We start from the raw sequence: 20,965 nt of genomic DNA on the forward strand, positions 1-20,965 counted from the left end.
CCAAAGCTTCTCTCACTTGGTTACCAGAGTATCTTGTTCTATTTGGGAAAAACACCTTTTCCAAGGAACGCATGGGATAGGAAGAAAGAATCCAGACAACCAGATACTCTACATGAGTCCTGATTATTAGTGAGGTTCTAAATGTAAGTTCTATACCTTTAGTCACTCAGTGCTTATGCTCTCCTGTCCTTACAATTTACTGCCTCCTAACCATCAACACCAAAACACCTGAATGATATCAATTATCTTAGATTTTAAATTGTGCTCACTGTAAAATGAACAGGACAGATTGGGAAAGGCAAGGCCAGAAAAAACTTTTTTTTTTTTTTTGGCAAAACCACATAGAAAAGACCAGTTACAATTTCACATTTTGACAATCACTATACACATATCCACAAGGTGTCAATTAATTCTATTTAATGAAATGCCTTCCTTTGTTTTACAATATATATGACCAGAATGAAATATAGTTATTTTGGGCAAACAATACAAGATCTAACACTAAGAGGTCTGCTATGCTGAGTGAAATCTGAGAAATCTTGCTGTGGGAAAACATAAACATCCATGAAGTTACAACGCAGCTTCACACTCAATTTCTAACATACCTTCTCTCAAGTAGATACCACCAAATAAAAATGAAAAAAAGGCACATACATTTATAAAATAAGTAACAATAATATTCCCTAACAAAAAATTCAAGTAGAATCAGAAGGTCGTTACAGAGCGTTATTATAGAAACCAGTTTCTGGCAAAAGCTCAAAGTAAAAGCTCTTCTAGAACCAAATTAAAAGATATGTTTTATGCTATTTTTTTTTTTTTTTTTTTTGAGAGGGGGTTTCACTCTTGTTGCCCAGGCTGGAGTACAATGGCACAATCTCGGCTCACTGGAACCTCTGCCTCCCGGGTTCAAGCAATTCTCCTGTCTCAACTTCCCAAATAGCTGAGATTACAGGCATGTGCCACCATGCCTGGCTAAGTTTCTATTTTTAGTAGAGATGGGGTTTCACCATGTTGGTCTGGCTGGTTTCAAAACTCCTGACCTCGTGTGATCTACCTGCCTAGGCCTCCCAAAGTGCTGGAATTACAGGCGTGAGTCACCACGCCCGGCCGTTTTATGCTACTTTAAATTAGCTTAAAAGTATACAATCTCCATCAACTGTTGTGAAGTACACAATAGAAAGGCACAGTGTACTTTAAATGTTAGTATAATTTTAAATATACCACCACCAAGTAACATTCACAGACTACCACCATTTGCTGCAGGAAATAATAATCTGACACTGATAAAGCACTTCTTTGTTGCTTCAACCTCTCATGCTATTATAATCAGAATAAAAATTGCGGTTCTATACCTAGCTTGATCACATGTATTAGAACTAAGAAAATAGAGTATGTCAAAATAATTCAATTCTCTAATAATATTCTCTAAAATACAAATAATTATTTTTTTAATTAAGAGCTACTATATAAGTAGGTCAGTACTTGAACTGCCCAGAGATTTAGAGTAAAATAAACTAATTGCTGATGAAATAATGCTAAAACAAGTCTCACTTAAAGTGGCGACTATTCATGAAAATGTGTTCTTAAATTTGAGTTTCTTCAATCTCTGCACCACATAACAGTAGGGAGGACAGCATTTATAATACATATGAACTTTAACCATAATAAACAGATTAAAAACATTAAAGTCAAATACATCTTCAAAGAGTGGCAACTCAACTGTCAGTACCTTAACTTTTTAAACAAATAATACATAGAGAAGCAATCACTCTACCACAGTTAACAGAGATATGAACTCATACTAGATTCATGGTGATGATGACTGGAACCAGACCAAGGAAGGACAATCTCTGAAAATGGTGATCACAATTTACATCTGAGTCAGGTCTCCCTGCAGAAGGATTTTACTTGTCATCTGCGGAAATGCCATGATTTCTACTAAGAGTTCTGTAGTAGAGGTCTACATAGTTCCAGGTCTACTGAGAGACCTGGGTGATGTCAGTATTTGATTGAAGTAACACCCTCTTGTAAAATTTAAAATATAGCATCATAAATGAGACAAAAAGAGGCATGTGGTCAAATCTTAACTGTACTCTGTAATGCTCTTCCCTAAGGGGCTAGCATATAAATTGAGGAAGGTCTCTTCTCACATGCCACAGGAGTGCAAACAAGCATCTGCCCCAGAGGAAGGGAAGAAATTCCACCTCACCTTTCCCAGTGAGAGGAAGCATGGTTTGCAATGCATTTTAGAGCTCCACGACCTGGCTCAATTCACAATTGGATCTTTTGACTCATCCTCTTCATTCACCCACCCTGGAAACCAGACTATTCCCACACTACAAATGGGTCCACTGCTTCCTGCCATCCTCACTGCGCTTTCTTCTGTACAACCCTACTTATCAAAAGTCTACCCACCCATTCTTCAAGATGCAGTCCAAAGGATACCTCAGCAAGGAAAGTTTCCTGATGCTTCCAGACTCATCATGCCCAACTGCAGTACTTTCTCACATTCTATCTCGCCTTATGTTGCCTGATTACAGTGTGCTTTCTCTGAGGACTGCATCTCCATATTTGCAACAGTGCCATGCTCACACACCTGGCTTTCAATGTTTATACAAAAGGAGGTTAAAGCCCAATGGTTCCAAGTCCAATGAGACCTCTAGATCGCACTTGTGGAGTGCAACTGGTCCTAGATCAAAATGGTCTGAAACTAGAAACTAAGGTGTACGGTGTTTCTAGTTGACTGAAATGCAAGCTTAGACTAGGTAGAGTGGCAAAGAACCTGAATACCTATTAAATGTGTCCTGGGGCTCTCCTGAACATGTCTAAGCACAAATGCAGTATTATAATACTACATTAATCTCACAGCTAATCCAACAGTAAACACCAAAGCTCAACTTAAAGCAAGTCCCTACATGATTAGAGTAAGGCTTTGAAGCATTAAAAGTCTAAAATTTAACGTAATATAGATATTCACAGGGAAGTGTGGGTTAACCAGGAACAAGAACTATTACCAGGACAAAGCTGCCTTTATCAACCAGCCTCAATTCATGGCCTGGCATATTTATTTATAGTGCTAGTAAAGCATTTTAATGATTTAATGAACTGGAAAGGATGATAAATTCTCAGCAATTCACGTGAAAAGAGGAAAAGTCATATGAATAATCAAAAAAAAAAAAAGGATAATTAAAAAGACTTTCTAATGTGGTCCTGAAATGTGTTTCATCTGTACTTAACATTGAATCGATGAATTTCCACTACATTAGACATACCCAATCTTCAAACAAAGTAATAAAATGGGCTTGTGTGTACAAGGCAGTAGGAAAATGCATGTCTCCCCTGCAAATAAACCACAGTTCTAAGATGGGTGATGTCTCATTTCAGATTACTGCAGAGCAAAAGCACAAGCAGAAAAGTATACTGCTTACATGTGTAAGTCTCTGTGTCTCACTTTACCAAGAAGAATCAGACAAGTAATCAGGTGTTTGACTTTTTTACAAAAAAATAAAGAATTCTCAACTTCCATCTATATATTCCCTTACAACATTGAAGTAACAGGCCAGGTGCGGTGGCTCACGCCTGTAATCCTTGCACTTTGGGAGGCCGAGCTGGGTGGATTACCTGAGGTCAGGCATTGGAGACCAGCCTGGACAACGTGGTGAAACCCCGTCTCTACTACAAATACAAAAATTAGCCAGGCATGGTGGCACATGCCTGTAATCCCAGCTACTTGGGAGGCTGAGACAGGAGAATAGCTTGAGCCTGGGAGGCAGAGGTTGCAGTGAGCACAGACCACACCATTGCACTCCAACCTGTGCTACAGAACGAGACTCCGTCTCAAAAAAAAAAAAAAAAGGAGTAATAATAAATGGAAATTACGATATCAGTAATGGAATAACTTATTTTTGGCCAAAGCTGGAAAGTCTCTTGCTGGGCCAGTGTGTTTATGGAACCTTTACCACCAGCAATGATTTTAAAAACCATTAAGAGTGTTGAAAATGTAAACACACTGTTTTAAACTCATGTTGGCCAAAATAAATAAATAAATAAATCTGCTTGAATTTTTCAATAACGAATTCACTGGCTATGAAAGTGTATTTCTTAGAAGGCAGGGTGAGGAAAATTCATTCCATGTGTGCCTGTCGTCTGGTGTGTATATGACTTAAAAGTATGAAGCCTTTTAAGCAGTTCTGACTTGCACTGGTTAAGAAAATATTTAAGCAGAACAAGTGACCAAATCCCTCTGCAACCTCCCAGCAACATCTGCCAGTGGTGATGCAGAACAAAGACTGCCATAGGGATCATTTGCTCCTAACAGAAAAGGTAAGAGTTTCTCCAGGAACTACAAAACATAGAAATTGCCCTATAGTCTGACTCTGTAACTTTTCTTACTATTGATGCTGTTGGTTTCTAAGCCATCTGAAGGTCACCCCAGTGACTCTTGAGCAAAAATGAACAGTGCCAAAGGAGCGGTGAAGACACCTTACTTTTCCCCAGTCCTCCTCACCCATACCTGAATGATGGGGGATTTAGGCATAGTGGTAACATGGCCTGGGTAAATGCAAAATAGCTACTGTGCATTCCCCTTTGCAATAATCAATGTATTGTTTCATGGGGAATCTCTGGGAGATGCAACAGTAAAAATTAATGATTTTATTAAACTTCAGCTATTGAGTACACACTTTTTAAATATTCTACATCATGAAATTGGGAAGTATGCACAAAGCATTTCTGGTGAAATTGAAATAGAATGTTTTCCTTGAGAAAAAACATGTGTACAACTATTTGTGTTACAAGTCAAACCAGCAGCTTTTTTCTTAAAACGCCATTGTTACTTGACAGAAGAAGCAAAGTATGCTTATTCAGACTAAGGTATTTGGCAGACATTTTCTCAAAAATGAATGAAGTGAGCCTGTCACTGCAAGGAAAACTGACAGTATTTATCACTGATAATAAAATTCAAGGCTTCAAGCAAAAATTAGAATTTGGAAACCTTGATTACACCACCCCGAGCCTGACAGCTTCCCGATACTCAAAAGACTGTTCTGATAAGAGTAGTGATATTAAATGAACATGATTTTTGATACTGTATAATGAAATGTGTCAACACTTGAAAGATTTGCATAACTCAGTGAACCAACCTTTTCTAATAAGAATGCAATTACAATACAAAATCATGCATTCATAAAAGATCCAAAGTACAAGACTGACCAATGGATTTAAACCATAACAAGTGTACAAAACGTTCACTGATACGGTTTTAGATTCTACACAGCAATTTAAGAAACTACTATTTATGAAGCTTTGGTGAGGTATCAAATATCCACAATCATCTGAAAATGCTATTAAAATATTCTTTTCCAGTTATACATCTGTATGAGCCCAGATTTTCTTCATATGCTTCAATGAAAACATTTATTTTTAAATAAACACTTTTTTTTTAATTTCGACAAAATATTAATAGATATGACCCCTATAAACAAATTTCCTGGGCTTCCAAAAATAATTAAGAGTATAAAAGGATCCCAAGACCAAAAAGTATGAGAACCACTGATGCCCAGCTTCATAAGAAGTCTGGTTTTATCATAAGCATAATAGTAAGCCTCTAGAGGCTTTTGATATGGTTTGGGTTTGTGTTCCCACCCACATTTCATGTTGAATTGTAATCCCTAGTGTTGGGGGAGGGACCTGGAGGGAGGTGACTGGATCATAGAGGTGGGTTTCCCGCTTGATAGGGAGTTCTCATGAAATCTGGTTGTTTGAAAGTGTATAGCACTTGCCCCTTTGCTTGTTCTCTCTGGCCACCACGTGAAGATGTGCTTGCTTCCCCTTTACCTTCTGCCATGATTGTAAGTTTCCTGAGGCCTCTCCAGCCATGCTTCCTGTAGAACCTGCAGAACTGTGAGCCAATTAAATCTCTTTTCTTTATAAATTAAACAGTCTCAGGTAGCTGCTTTACAGCAGTGTTAGAACAGACTCATAGAACTATTAACAAAAAAAATTTCTTAATGAACTATATACAAGATCAGGGCCAAGTTTTTACACATACTTGCTTTTTCCCTTTCATTCTCCTAGAGAACAGTAACTAATTCTCAGAGCACAATTCTCAACCATTCACTCCAAAATATATTTTTGCACATTGTAGACAGAATGAAGGATACAAGAACCAATCTCTGCCACAAAAATTAAGAGCGGTGGCTCACGCCTGTAATCCCAGCATTTTGGGAGGCCAAGGCAGGCAGATCACCTGAGGTCAGGAGTTCAAGACCAGCCTGGCCAATATGATGAAACGCTGTCTCTACTAAAAATACAAAAAATTAGCTGGGCATGGTGGCGGGCGCCTGTAATCCCAGCTACTCAGGACGCTGAAGCAGGAGAATTGCTTGAACCCAGGAAGTGGAGGCTGCAGTAAGCTGAGATCGTGCCATTGGACTCCAGCCTCGGCAATAAGAGCGAAATTCCATCTCGAAAAAAAAAAAAAAAATTAAAAGCAGTCAAAGAGCTAATGTTCGATCTGTTCAATGGCACTGTTTGGCATCTCGTCAATACCCCAACCTCAGAAAACTCACCATATACAGGGTGCAAGATCGTATTAATTGACATCCTCTTTGAAGACATTAAGAAAAAAACTGTAAATGAGCTTTGAGGTAGACAAGTACCCCTACAAACTTCACATAAACCAGCAAGAAAACAAACACCTTTCTCTGAAAATTTGCTTTCTCCTACATCGTATTTCCTTAGGAGAATCGGGGGTAGCAATCTTTGGTGTTCTCCTAAAGCAAGCATGGTTGTCAATGTTTAAGATAATTTGTTAACTTTTTTCTTTCATTTAAAGAGAGACGTATCAGGCAGAAACTGCCTCTTCCTACAGTGCCATTTTAATATTATATCTACAGAGTATGGCATTTGATACTATACAATATCAAAATATTCCTATATACTAAGTAGAAGAAAATGGTTTGTTGGAAATAAAGTTTAGGTTAGGACTTTGTAAAAGTCCAAAAGAAATACTTAATCTACCAGCAATAACATTTCATTAAAAAATACAGGGAACCCTTGAATGCTATGGGTTTAAACTGTTCTGGTCCACTTATATCTAGATTTTTTTCAATAACTATATTGGAAAATTAGTTGGGAGATTTCTGTAACAATTCAAAAAAATCCGATGAACTGCACAGCCTAGATACATCAAATTTTTTTTTTTAAGTTTTGTATTTTGTTAATGGATAAAACATGTAGCTATTAGTCTGTTTTATCATTTACTACCATAAAGCATATACACATCTATCAGAGTTATCAAAATTTATGCACACAAACACATACTGACGGTATATAGTGCCATTCCCAGTCCAGAGAAATGTAAACAAATGTAAAAATGCAGTATTAAATCACAAAGGCATAAAATTAACTGTAATACATACTATTCTACTGTAATAATTTCACAGCCATCTCCTGTTATTCCTGTGGTGAACTCAAGGGTTGCCAGTATCTGCCTAAAACGCCATATGACACTAATCATCTCAGCATGAGCACTTTCGCTCCCCAATATATTGCTTATGGCAGTAAAATGTGATCTCTGGTGGTTCTTGCATATTTCTCATCATGTTTAGTGCAATACAGTAAACCACGAATAACACCACGAGACCCATACAAAGTGCCACTAGTGATGCTGGAAGTGCTTCCAAGAAGCATAGAAAATACATTACAAAAAAACAGTTGAATTGCTTGATATGTACAGTAGATTGAGGTCTGTAGCTGTGGTCACTCACTATTTCAGACACATGACTCATCTTGTAAACAGATGATGTAAACTCACAATATTGATGAATACAGTACAGTTCTATAAATGTATTTTCACTTCCTTATGATTTTCATAACATATTATTTTCCCTAGTTTATTGTAAGAATGTAGTATATAATATATATGACACACAAAATATGTGTTGATTGTTTATGTTCTCAATAAAGCTTCTGGCAACAGTAAGCTATTAGCAATTAGCATTTGTGAGTCAAAAGCTATTAGCATTTGTGAGTCAAAAGTTAAACATGGATTTTCAACTGTGCAGGGTGGGAGGTGGCGGGGGGCGGCAACAGTGCCCCTTTATGCTCAAGTTGTTCAAGGGACTAGTCTTTTACTACAGCTAGTATCCAAACACTTTCCCATCTTAATTCTTAAAAAAATTTTAAGAGGTTGTACATTTTAGTAGGATTCTGATCCTCACAACTACTTAACACTCAATAACTATATAATACTACAGAAACACCGTAAAATCAAAATAAATATAGGTTGTCCTTATCTTGAGCATCTCATTTTCCTATAAGCCAACCCAAACACCATTATATATTGACATCCCTAACCCACACCGACCTAGTCAAATCCGTCACTACCTGGTGATGATTTTGAGTATTTGCTAGGAGATATTCGCTAGCTAAGAGTTCAGAACTGATTTTGACATTTTGGGGAGATCACTGATAAGAGAAAGTAGCTAACAAAGTAATAAATTTCAAGTACGCGGCCAGGCGCGGTGGCTCACGCTTGTAAACTCAGCACTTTGGGAGGCCGAGGCGGGCGGATCACGAGGTTAGGGTATCGAGACCATCCTGGCTAACACGGTGAAACCCCATCTCTACTAAAAACACAAAAAATTAGCGGGGCGTAGTGGCGGGAGCCTGTAGTCCCAGCTACTTAGGAGGCTGAGGCAGGAGAATGGCGTAAGTAAACTCGGGAGGCGGAGCTTGCAGTGAGCCGAGATCGTACCACTGCACTCCAGCTGGGGGACAGAGCAGGACTCCGTCTCAAAAAAAAAAAAAAAAAATTCAAGTACGCGTGAGCTGATCCCACTGATCTCACAGAAATACCTGTTGAATGGTATTAAATTAACTACACAATCTATTAATTTAAATAAAGAAATTATACAGCAGTTATTAAATAGGTGCTGAAATCATCTTGGGGAGGGGTGAGGAAGTTCGCCATGAGAGACTGACTGCGGCTGCACAGGGATCAAGTGACTGCACAAGCGACTGCACATGTGCAGGCTCCCTCCACTGCCGACCACTTTCAGTAACAGCCCACCCTCCAATAGATGAGCTCCAGCTTCAAGCACTTATTCATCCTGTCTCCCAAGGCCACAAAAGACGGTGAACAAAAAAACCACAGGAAGAGCCAGAGCACTCTGGAATGCACCTCCACCAACACTGGTGTCTAAGTGGTGGAGGGGGGAGGGGCTGCGCAAGAGAATGCTACCAACAGCTCCCTGTAGCCTGAACCTGCATCCTGAGCAGAAGGAGGGACTTCTGGGTAGCTTCTCACCATTTTTTTCCATTGAAAATAAGATTTATTTTGGGAAAAGTCACCTGATATAACCTCAATTAAGAATTTTACCAATTTCCGGGTTTTCTAGGAATACAGATCATTCTCCAACAACACATTAAATGTAGATGGACTTTGGCCGGGTGCAGTGGCTCAAGCCTGTAATCCCAGGAGAATCCCAGCACTTTGGGAGGCTGTGGCAGGCGGATCACGAGGTCAGGAGATTGAGACCATCTTGGCTAACATGGTGAAACCCCGTCTTTACTAAAAATACAAAAACAAAATTAGCTGGGCATGGTGGCAGGCACCTGTAGTCCCAGCTACTCGGGAGGCTGAGGCAGGAGAATGGTGTGAACCTGGGAGGTGGACCTTCCAGTGAGCCGAGTTGGCGCCACTGCACTCCAGTGTGAGCGACAGAGTGACACTCCGTCTCAAAAAAAAAAATAAAAATAAATAAAAAGTAGATGGACTTTATTACATTTGACTTTTTGCTACATTCTCCATGAACAAAGGTATGAAAATAGGTGACAGTCTACATTAGAAGTCCTTCTCTATCCACAGAGACCTAAAGTACAAAATAATAGCAGAGGGCCAAAATCAGTCCCTTACTATAGAGTAGGTATGTTCGCTGGTGATGGGTAGGCAAGACCGCCACTTTCAAAAAAACTAGGTAAGTAGAAGAAATTAGGTGGCATTAAAAGACAAAAACTCTCACAAAGGCAATAAATACTTACAAGAGTCTCCAAAGCTGGTGCAGAACTTTAAACAAGATGTGTTTTCCAACTGGGCTGTCCATTAACGGCCTAAACTGAGGGCAATGTGATTTATCATCAGAAAGATACATAGGTCAATGCTTTCCATTCAGCTTTGGCCAGCAGTACCAAATACTTAGGGTTCAGTATAAAATGAATTTGTGACAGTACTATTTTCAAAAGAATGAGTCTTCACGACAACAAAAAGTAGATCTAATCAGAGTTACAAAGGCAAGGCAAATTCATCAGGTAGGATAGATGCATTCAAAGCAATGGAACTCGTGAAATTTTATTTCTAATGTGTATAGTAATCATCGCTAAAATGTTTACACCTAATTAAATATGGGGAATGTTCTTACTTATCTAGCATCATAGAAAAATTAAAGAGAGATCAAATATACACAAGGAGCTAGGTATATCTTGAATTATTTTGACAGTAGAATTGAAGAAGATTTTCACATTTTTGTGTATAGGTAACAGCTATTGGGCTTATCCATTTCTAAAAACAACATACATCATGGTTTTTGTTTATTGTGTATTCTTCAGTTGCATAAACAATCTCTAAAATAATCATCTTCTTTTCTTGCAAATCACACCACTTGCTTGCATAGTAAACTCCAACAGTAAAAATCTACAAGTATTTATTGCTCTATTAAGAAAGAGAAGGAAGAAGGAACGGGAATCTGTTTTTGAAATATTCCTGGATTTGAAGGACACAAAAGGAGCCTAGAAACACAGTAAGCAAAACTTGAAAATGACTGCTTGATAGGTGCAGCAAACTACCACGGCACACATTTACCTATGTAACAAAACTTTATGTCCTGCACATGTATCCTGGAAGTTAAAATAAAATATAATTAGAAAAAAAAGAAAAGAAAAAAGAATGCAAATACTTCAAGGGTCTGAGACACAAGGAGTCATGGAAAATAACGAGAAGTGTCCAAGAGATCAAATACAGTGCTCATCCACTTCTCAGATTTGTGTGAGGACTACAGGGGGCATAATAATTATTTAATATAATTCATGTGAAATATATAAAAATCAGGTATTTTAAAAATAATAAAATGACTAAGGATTGCTGTAGGGATGACTACAACATTCTCTTGTCTGGAAAACTGAAGGTAAAGGACTAAGATCCTTCGATTTTGTGGATTTAGTAAAAGGTTAAATTATATGCATCCAGGTGGCTCTGAGGATTTCAAAATCACCTTAGAAGTGATTTCAGCAAGAACCTCATAGGTAAAAAGGCTAGAAGAGGCCATGAAAGATGTCCCAAACAGCAAGAAGACATTAAAAAGGGGAGAGCAAATGGTTATTGCCCACATTAAGGGACAAAATATTGCAGACTGGTTAAAAAACAAAATATAGTAACAGTATATCACTGATATTTACCAGGGAACCAGGTATGTTTTGAAAACTTCCCAGGTGATACCATGCCTACTCTTGATTAAAACCTGAAATATAAAGAGAGAAGATTCTAGAATACAATTCACATAATTCAGATGTGAATCAGGGCACTTGGCTAGGCTTTTTTGTCAGTTAGGCGACTTGGACCCATCCATTAGTACAGTTTAGTACTTCACAGAGAGCACCCTATTTAATTATCATAACCACTCTCTGTATTATTATCTCCATTATGAATTATAAATGTTCTTGAACTTCTCCCTTGCTGGTGGGATAAGTCAATGTTAGATCTACAAATGCTAAAACACTATGCTTATGTTGCTTTATGGGAAATTCACTGAAAAAAATGGAGAAGGTATACTACATTCATTTATTCAAAAAATATTTACTGAGCATCTTCTATGTGCTAGGCACTTGGGACACATTAATAAACATATTCACCCTCAAGGAGTTTATAGTCTAGCAGAGGTAGGAAAGAGAGGCAATTCACAAAATAAATAAATAAACAGTAACTTAGAAGGTAACAGATGCGATAGGAAAATAAAATGCAAAGCACTGCAAGAGACATACAGGATGCAGATTGCAATTATAACTAGAGTAATCGCACAGACAAAATGCTATTTTAGTGAAGACCTGAAAGAGATGAGGGAGTTGACCATGAATATATCTGGGAGCTGGGGGGTAGGATAAAATATTATAGGCAGAGGAAGAAATCCAGTGCAAAGACCTAAAATGAAAATGTGCCTGCCCTGTTCAAGGATTAGCAAGGAAGTAAGGACGGCTGGAATGGAAAGCGCTGAGTGGGAGACAAGTGGGAGAAGAGGTCAGTTAGTGAGAATCAGATCACGTAGCGCTTTATTTTTAATTTTTATTTTCTTATTTGTTTTGAGACAGAGTCTTACTCTGTCCCCCAGACTGGAGTGCAATGGCACGACCTCGGCTCACTGCAACCTCCACCTCCCAGGTTCGAGAGATTCTCCTGCCTCAGCCTCCCGAGTAGCTGGAATTACAGGTGTATGCCATCATGTCCGGCTAATTTTTGTATTTTTAGTAGACATGGGATTTCACGATGTTGGCTGGGCTAGTCTTGAACTCCTGACCTCAAGTGATCTGCCCACTCCGACCTACCAAAGTGCTGGGATTACAGGCGTGAACCACCATGCCCGGCCCAGATCATGTAAGGTTTTATGAATCATTATAAGAAAACTGGCCTTTATTCTGAGTGACATGGAAGCCACTGGAGGGTTTTAAGTATAATGTGACTTGTGTTTTTAAAAGATCACTCTGATGTTAAGCTGACAGAAAATTAAAAAGAAGCCAGGGAAGGAAAAGGAGACCAGTGATCTGTTAGGAGGCCACAGCAATAATCCAGGCAAGAAATGCTGGAGACTTGGACAAAGATGCTGGTAGTACAGATGGGAAAAGTAGTTAAACTGATTCTGGAGACATTTTGAAGACAGAACAGCAGGATTTGCTGACAACCTGGAAATAGAGTTGGAGAGAAAGAGAAGAGTCAGGAGGATTGCACGTTTTGTTTTGTTTTTGCTTAAAAAACCTGAAAAAAATGGAGCTAACACCCATTAGGTTGGTGCAAAAGTAATTTGCCATTAATGGCAAAAAACCACAATTACTTTTGCACCAACCTAATAAAATGGGGCAGGTCACAGGTGGAGTAGGTTTGCAGAGAAAGATCAGAAATTTTGTTCTGGCCATATTTAGGTTGAAGTACCTTTCACATATTCATGTTAAGAAGTCAAAAAAGTAGTTGGAGATGTCTGAGGTGGAAATATACATTTAGGAGTTTTAAGTAGCTGCACAGTATTTTATTAAAGCCCTGTGACTATTTGTGCCAACAGGCTGGCAAGAACTGGGCCTTGGCACATTCTAAATTCATAGGCTGGTGAAAAGAGAAAACCAGCACAAATTTAAAAACAACTGAAAAGAAACCAGAAGGACAGTGGTATAGAAGGAAAGGCAACAGAGTGTGGTGTCCTCAAGAAACAAATGAAGAGAGAATATTAAAACAGAAGGAATAACAAATTACATCAAATACTGCCAACAGGTAAAGATGTGACTTGAGTGTCAGATATAACTTGGAATATTTGCTTGTGAAAAATCCCTAGTGACTATCTCCTATACCACCACAACCAAGACAATATGCTCATGCATTGAATATGTTACACTTCATTCTTCCCAGGCATTCAACTTGCTTTTCTAAGGAACCATCCATAAGGAAAATTTTGATCCAATTTAATATTTGGGACTCAAATCAGTAGACTTTTTGGAAATACCAGTTGGTAAACTGCAGATGCTAATGATCACTTGCTAATATTCGATTCCCATGTCTTAAAAACATAAAATTACCTCTAGGCAACTTGGAAATGAAAGGACAGATTTTCTTTGTCCTGATGAAGAACTACGATAAACCAAAAAGCCAATATTCTACTATTCTTTCTCCTACTAAAATAAAGAACAACAAAAAGTTTGTACATTATCACCATTACTATTCCATAATGTTCCAGAAACTTGTTATAACGTTACAGAAAGCTAAATCTAGTGCAAACTGCCACCGAACCAAAATAAAAGTTTTAACTATTAAAAATAGATAAAAGTGTCATTATCTGCTACTGATTATATAACTTGGGAACATACAAAAATAAACTGCAAAGCTTTTAGCATAAGTGCCAGCTATAAAATAAATACACCAAAATCAACCACCATCTTAGTCTACCAACAGCCAATCTGAAAAGCCCATCACAAAGTAACAAAAACAGATACCTAAGAAGAACTCTAACAGGAAACATTAGGACTCAGATGAAGAAAACAACTCTGCTGAGAGATAAAAGGTCTGAATAATCTTTCATGACCCTTAAAAGAAACACTGATTACAGATGGCAGTCCTTGCCAACGAAACAAAATGCATCATGATCTGGTATTTTTTTAGTTCCAAGGATTCATCTTCCAAGCCTTCCAGATTAAGATGGCAAATTTAACCCACATATCCAATTACACCCTTCCCCTAAACTCCACTTAAGTGACAGTAAGGGATCTTTCTAGAAGACGTAGAGACCCAAGGACTTAAAGAACTGAAATGGAAACTACAAATCATGAAAGTAGAAAGCATACAGACAAGTGGCAACTGTCTCAGCCAACCTGAGAGAGGGAATGCTATACTAACAGTGAGAAAAGCCTGGAAGAACTCACTCCAGTCTACTCAAAAGACTGAGGGTAAAAGGCCGACAGGTTAAAATAAGATTAGTAAAAGCTATATGAGAAGCTCTAAAATTCCAAGATGCCTTCCCCACCTCCTCACTGTAGACCATTGGCAGACAACCCTAGAACCCAGCAAGACTAGAGATTTGTTCTTGGAAGAGTAGGTAAATAGGTAAGTCTGCATGGTGAACCTTCTCCAAAGTGACTACACAGAGAATGTTGAAACCCCAGCCAGACTCCTCGGTGAACAGTGGAACCTACACTCTTTCCTCAGTGCAAAACTTTACTGGAAGACCACTCTCCGATCAGCCCAAGAAGACCCTACAAACGGCCCCAGTGAAAAACTCAGGAGAAACAGTGAACAGTCCAAAGTAGCTGCCACTGGGGAGGGAGAGTAAGGGATGGGGAAGAAGAGGCAGATGAAAGACCATTTATTTTACAATAAGCCTCTTAGACTTTTAAAGCCGTGCATGTATTAAATACAATAATCCTTATCTGAAAGGACAGGTACATATAATTGTAATGTTAAAAGGACAGTGTGACTTGCTCTGCCAGATATTTCTAAGTATTCTAAATCTATCATTAAAAAGATGTGGCACTAAGACTAGAGATCAACACACAGATGAGCAGACCTAAAACCGAAGCAGACCCCAGTTAGTCAAGATCTTAAAAAACAATAAAGACCACAAAGCAAAGAAGAAAGGAGGAACTAATTAACAAACAGTGCTGGTATAACTCGCTAACTAGGGAAAAGGAGGAGGCGGAGGCGGTATAGGAGTGCTTCATATCCACATACAATTATAGAATTAAATGTAAAAAGATCTACTATATTTCCATTTATCTCACCTTTCAGATAAAGATTATTAAATTTAATACTTGCATACAGTTTTAAAGTCTAAAAGCCCTATTGAATGAGTGGTCTTCCTCATCGCCTTAGTCTTCCCACCGCCCCCACCCCGCCCCACTCCGAGGCAGCCACTTTTGACTGCTTACTGCTTCTCCTGAATTTTTCACTGGGGCCATTTGCAGGGTCTTTCTGGGCTTTCCAAGCATGAACAAATACAAGGAAAAAAATCATAAAGGGACAAGGTAGAGACCTGTTTATACAGAAATAAAAGTATTTTATTGTTTGAAAAATGCCAAAAACTGAATTAAATAATGGCCCGTGAAGAAAAAAAAAAACACTAAAAATACAATAAAGGTGCAATCTTTTTCATCTAAAACAGGTATGTCATTTTTTTAAAATCACCACTTAAAAGTAAAGTAGGCAAAGTACCAGAAGAGAGAGCTCCCAAAAGAAAAACAAAAGAAAAAAAAAAAATTCACCTTACAGAATTATCATTTTCAATAGTTACCAAAAAAATAAATTAAAAGATCATATTTTTATAGAAAAATCAGGAAAGATGATGAACACTGGAGTGCTGACACACTACAGGTAGACCATACACTCTCTAAGGGAATGTTACAGCATAAGCAATTTGACAACAAGCCACAAGAGTCATAATAGAGTTCACCTCTGCCCCAGGATTTCTACTGCTATAAATGTAACCTAAGTAAGTCTGAAATACTTAAACTTTCAGACAAGGGCATTTTTCTCAGCTCCACCTGCGTATCCACTCTTACTTACTGAGCCTACATCCTTTGGTCGACCCTGCTGGCCTTCCTCTACTTAGTTCATTCCATCTCACCAAAACTCTATGGTGCAGGCACCATGACCCTTATTCCAAGGAAATGCGATTAAAGAGGTAATTAAGGTTACTTAGGAAGTGGCCATGGTAGGACTTGCAACTAGAGGGTTTTAATACTGTATTCTCAGCCACTACAAATAAAAATAATATGTAAAACAACAGAAAACTAGTTTAATAAACTTGCATGTATTCACCATTAAAAACCTTGTTTTCAAAGGGTTTATGCAAAAAGGAAACATCTCTAATATTTACTTCCTACTAAATATGAGAGGAATATTTAAAACTACAGATAAAATTAAAAGCCAATTTTGTTTAAAAGTATGTCTGTGCAGATAAACAAAAAGGGTAAAATGGAAGCACATCATCTAATTACCAGTTGTTTCTTTCTGGATGATGTGACAGTGATTTTTACTTTATTTTTTTCAGTGATTCCCAAAATGTCTCCCAACAGGAAATACTTTTTTATTTAATTTTTTAAAGGAAACAAAGCAACAACAGAAATTCTCAACTGTATTTGCTTAATTTGAATAAACAACGGACACGTCGATAAATGTACATTAATGCACACCTTCAAGGAATTTGAGACTGGACAACTATGTTGAAAGGGATACTAAATTGAAAAGGCCTAAAGGTAATTTTTAAATGTGTGATGAAAGAAGGGAAGATTAGGTGAGAGATGACTATTTTAGCAGCCCAGCATCACCGCTGGAACTACAAGGTCCATCACATGAGAGGGGTTTCCACCTTTATTCCTTTCTCATAGTAAACGGGAAAAATTCACCTTACAGAATTTGCTTGATAGCCCAGTTAACAGAAATTTAAACAGCACTAAAATCTTACTAAAATAGATTTTAGTAAGAGAAAACCATTTCAACGCCCAACACAAACTCAAAAATCATTGGAATCCTAAAGGCATTTTGGAATTGACTAAATTCTGGTAACTTACAGAGCAAAGTTTAAAAGATTTTTTTAAAAAACAATTAAAAACAAATATGTAAATGACCCATTTCTGTACTATTTTATTCAGAAGAGTTTTAATAGTTCCTTGCAAGGCAAAATGGAATTAGATGTCTATAGAAGACCTACTTTGAGCGTTAAAAAAAAAAAGAACATTTTTTCAAATTGATCTTTGGATGCATGTGTTTCAGCAGGTAAGGAGGAGAATGTGTAGCCTAATTGTGCCTTTCCTTTGTTAAAGTATAATATTACAAGCTGTTTTAATATTTTGTAAAGAATGTTGGCAGAGTACTTTCTAGGAACAAAACGATTTAAAAGCTAATAATAACATTTTTGCCACAGATTATCGGGCAGAGTACTTTCTAGGAACAAAACAATTTAAAAGCTAATAATAGCATTTTTGCCACAGATTATCAAAAGTTTTCCGCACAAATGTGGAGTTATATTTCACTTTTTAAATTTTTAAATATAAGGTGTAACTTAGAACTTTAGAGAAATAGTGCATACAATTCTTAGGCATGTGCACCTCCAAGAAAACGTGCTAAAAAAAAAAAAAAGAAAAAAAGAAAAGAAAACATTGCTTCCACTTCATTTTGGAAGTCTGTTAAACAAGTTATCAATGCAAGGATTGGAAAAGAATGAAAAATCAAGAAAGAACATAGCTGCTAGTAGTTATCATCCCATACAATGGCATTAATAAATAATCTGTAAGTATCTTAGAAAGAAAATCTTGGAACTGTATAAGCTCACCCTTACCTACGCTGAGGCCAAGAAATGAAAAAGGATGATTCAAAAATCTTCTGAAAAGGAAGAGTCCTATTCAGAAACCCAAGGGTAAGAGGACCCGCCCACTTCCCCTGGAGGACTCGTTGCTATGGGAACCCGCAGTAACCCTGTAAAGCCAGGGTTCTTCTACGGGGGAGAAGATCCTCCCCGAGGTTAAAGTTAAAACAGGGGATCTGGCGGAGGGTTGAGTGGAGGACTGAGGTAGGGTTAAAAGAAGGGGAAAGCCCTTGGCTGGGCATGGGGTCAGTGAAAGCGGGCTTAATAACCCCAACAGAAATTCAAAACAGCACTTAGAACAATTGTTTTGAGTGCTAGAGTAACATTATAGTTCATAAAGTTTGAACCATTAGAGACACTTCCCGCCCTCCCTGGTGGGAAATAAACCCCCCTTTGTGAGTTCCTGTCTAGGAAAATGAATTTGAGTTTCATCTCACCAATTACAAACTGCATGCTACTTACTATGTGAAACTAAACTCTTGACTTTCTTACATTAAACCAGTATTTCCAAACTTGGCTGCGCGATCACCTGGGGATCTTTAAAAAACACTGTTAATTGGTCTGGTGTGCGATTAGGCATGAAGAGTTTTAAAACTCTCCAGCGACTCCTCTGTGCAGCCACGTTTGGGGAAACCGTATTACAGGACTTGGCGAGGTGGAGGGGAATGTTTAAAAAAGAAAAAGCACCGTGATCTCCCTTGGTCTTTTGAGGCCTAATAATAGAATTAGCTCGCTTTCAGCAGGCACACACAGGACAATGGGTTGCTTGATAAATAGGGATCACCAGCAGGCCGGAACAATACTTTCTTTGAAAACGCCAGGAGGTAGAAGCCTTCTCTTCCCAAGAGAGCAAACATCCTTCTTCCCGAACACCAAACTTACACGTCAATTTTAAGAGCAAACGGGCCACGAATGCCACTCAGAACTCGGAGGACGAGTTCCAGCCTCAGGAGGAAGCCGCCCCCGCCATCGCCCGCCGCCACTCGCTGGGTTGCCGCGGCGCTTGAGGCCGCGCAAACCCGGAGCGTCGGTCCCCGGAGTCCCCCCCCCGGACCCTGCTCACCGCGCCCCGCCGGCAGCGCCTCAGGAAAGTTACTTAGGGGAAGTTTGCTCCGCTTCCCACCGCGCGCCTCCCCGGGAGAGGGGCGCGGCCCCCGCCACCTGCTAGGCGCCAAGGCTTCCCGACCGCGCCCCCTGCTTGGACCTCCGCCACCTCCGGGGTCGCGCACCCCGCGGGCGTCCGCACTGCCAGGAGGGCTCGTGCGCCCCTCCTGGGGTCCCTCGACTGAGGCGGCCCTGCTCCTCCGCCCCGGGCACCAGGACCACCGCACGGGCCCGACGCGCCCCACTGGGACCCCCTTGGGAAGCCAACCCGCGCGGCGAGCGCCTCTCGAGCCCAGGGGGAGCATATGCGATCCACTGGACCCCTGGCTCCGAGGCCGACCTGCGGCCCCCGGCGCAGCCTCTCCTCGCTTCGCTTGGCCCCTCCGGCCGGCCGCCGGGCGCGCGCCCCTGCCCGGGCGGTCCCGCGCTGCGCACGCGCGGAGGCGCCGGCCCGCTCGCCCGCGGCACCTTCACTCACCGCCCGCGCTCCTCCTCGCCTCGGGCGACGCAGCCGTCCGCCGCCTTGCCCTGTGCCCGCTCCTCAGGCCCCGGCCGGGGCACTCGGAGATCCAGCGCCCGGCGGGCTTGGCGGGCACCCGCACGCAGGGCACGCTCTGCGGGAGCGAGCGCGCGTGCCCGAGCGCCGGGAGGGAGAGGGGCAACATGGGCGGTACTCCCGGAGGCGGCCCTGGATACGGGGCATGCGCAATGTCTGCCCTTTCCTAAAGTAGGAGTGAGGGGTGAGCGGGAACCCTGGCCTGGAGGAGGCGGGGAGGGTGGAGAAGAGCCAGCACTCCCCCATCTCTGAGAGACGACTTCGTCCCTGTCCCACAAACTGCATTTTTTCTCTCTGGGTCATTCATCAATGAATGTATTAAGCATTTATTGAACACTTGCATTGGCAGAGCGGACGTGCGGGATACAGGACATTCTCCGGTAATAGGGGGCCGAATGCATTTGGCTTTGGGGCTCCTTTTCAGGCGCTGATGCCAGCCCTCTCTCTAACAGATAAGGAGGGTGCATAAATAGAGGTCTCGTAGTAACTAACGACTACACTCTTCAGTGATCTGGGGAAGGAGAGTAGCTGCTGGTTGGGTTAATCATGAAAACTTAAACAGCGTATGAATCAATACACCCTGTCGGGGACAAGTTTAATCTGAGTGTATTGTTCTTAGTGAAAGATGAAAACGGCGGCCGGAAAGGTAGTTTCAGCTCATCTGGAAATAATCTTTAATGCTTAGCACGACTTCACCCTTATTCCGTGGATAATTGAGAGGCACGGAAGAAGAGGAGAAGGGGAGTCTGGTGGTGGCTTGATTAAATGCAAAATTTAGGAATATAAAGTGAAGGCTAGAGATATGAAATGCTGTAGTATATGTTCTAGGTAAGAAGTAGTAGGGTCCTAAGTTCAAGGGTTGGTATCAGGCATGCAAAGGGTCGAAAAGTTTCCAGAGACTGTGAAGGACAGAATGACGCCGTTACTTATGTCACTGCCTCTTGGGTAGAGAGATGTTTATCATGACAGGCGCCTACTTCATTAGATTAGATCATCATCCTTGGCAAAATGTGTATCAGTGGATAAATTAGACCTATACAATACTGTTAGGACCAGTAGATGCTTCTTTTAGCATGAGTTTGGCCCTGGGAGACCATATTTCTGCTCAGTTGAAAACCCATTAATTTGAGAGACAATATATATAGTGAAAGACACCTAGGCTTTGGAAAACAAAAACCCCTTTGATAAAGTCCAAATA

The 20,965-nt window shown here is 40.0% G+C and overlaps 1 protein-coding gene across 1 annotated transcript in view; it reads right to left on the reverse strand.

Annotated features, from left to right (window-relative positions):
* Positions 1–19,915, reverse strand: part of BTBD3 (BTB domain containing 3) — a 36,532-nt gene extending 16,617 nt beyond the window's left edge. Inside the window, exon 1 of the mRNA XM_023217847.1 lies at positions 19,690–19,915. Coding sequence (XP_023073615.1) covers positions 19,690–19,876 — 187 coding nt within the window. The 5' untranslated portion in view covers positions 19,877–19,915. The remainder of the gene's footprint in view (positions 1–19,689) is intronic.
* Between the last annotated feature and the right edge of the window lie 1,050 nt (positions 19,916–20,965).

The sequence above is a fragment of the Piliocolobus tephrosceles genome, chromosome 20 (assembly GCF_002776525.5).
Source record: "Piliocolobus tephrosceles isolate RC106 chromosome 20, ASM277652v3, whole genome shotgun sequence".
NCBI classification, from domain to species: domain Eukaryota; kingdom Metazoa; phylum Chordata; class Mammalia; order Primates; family Cercopithecidae; genus Piliocolobus; species Piliocolobus tephrosceles.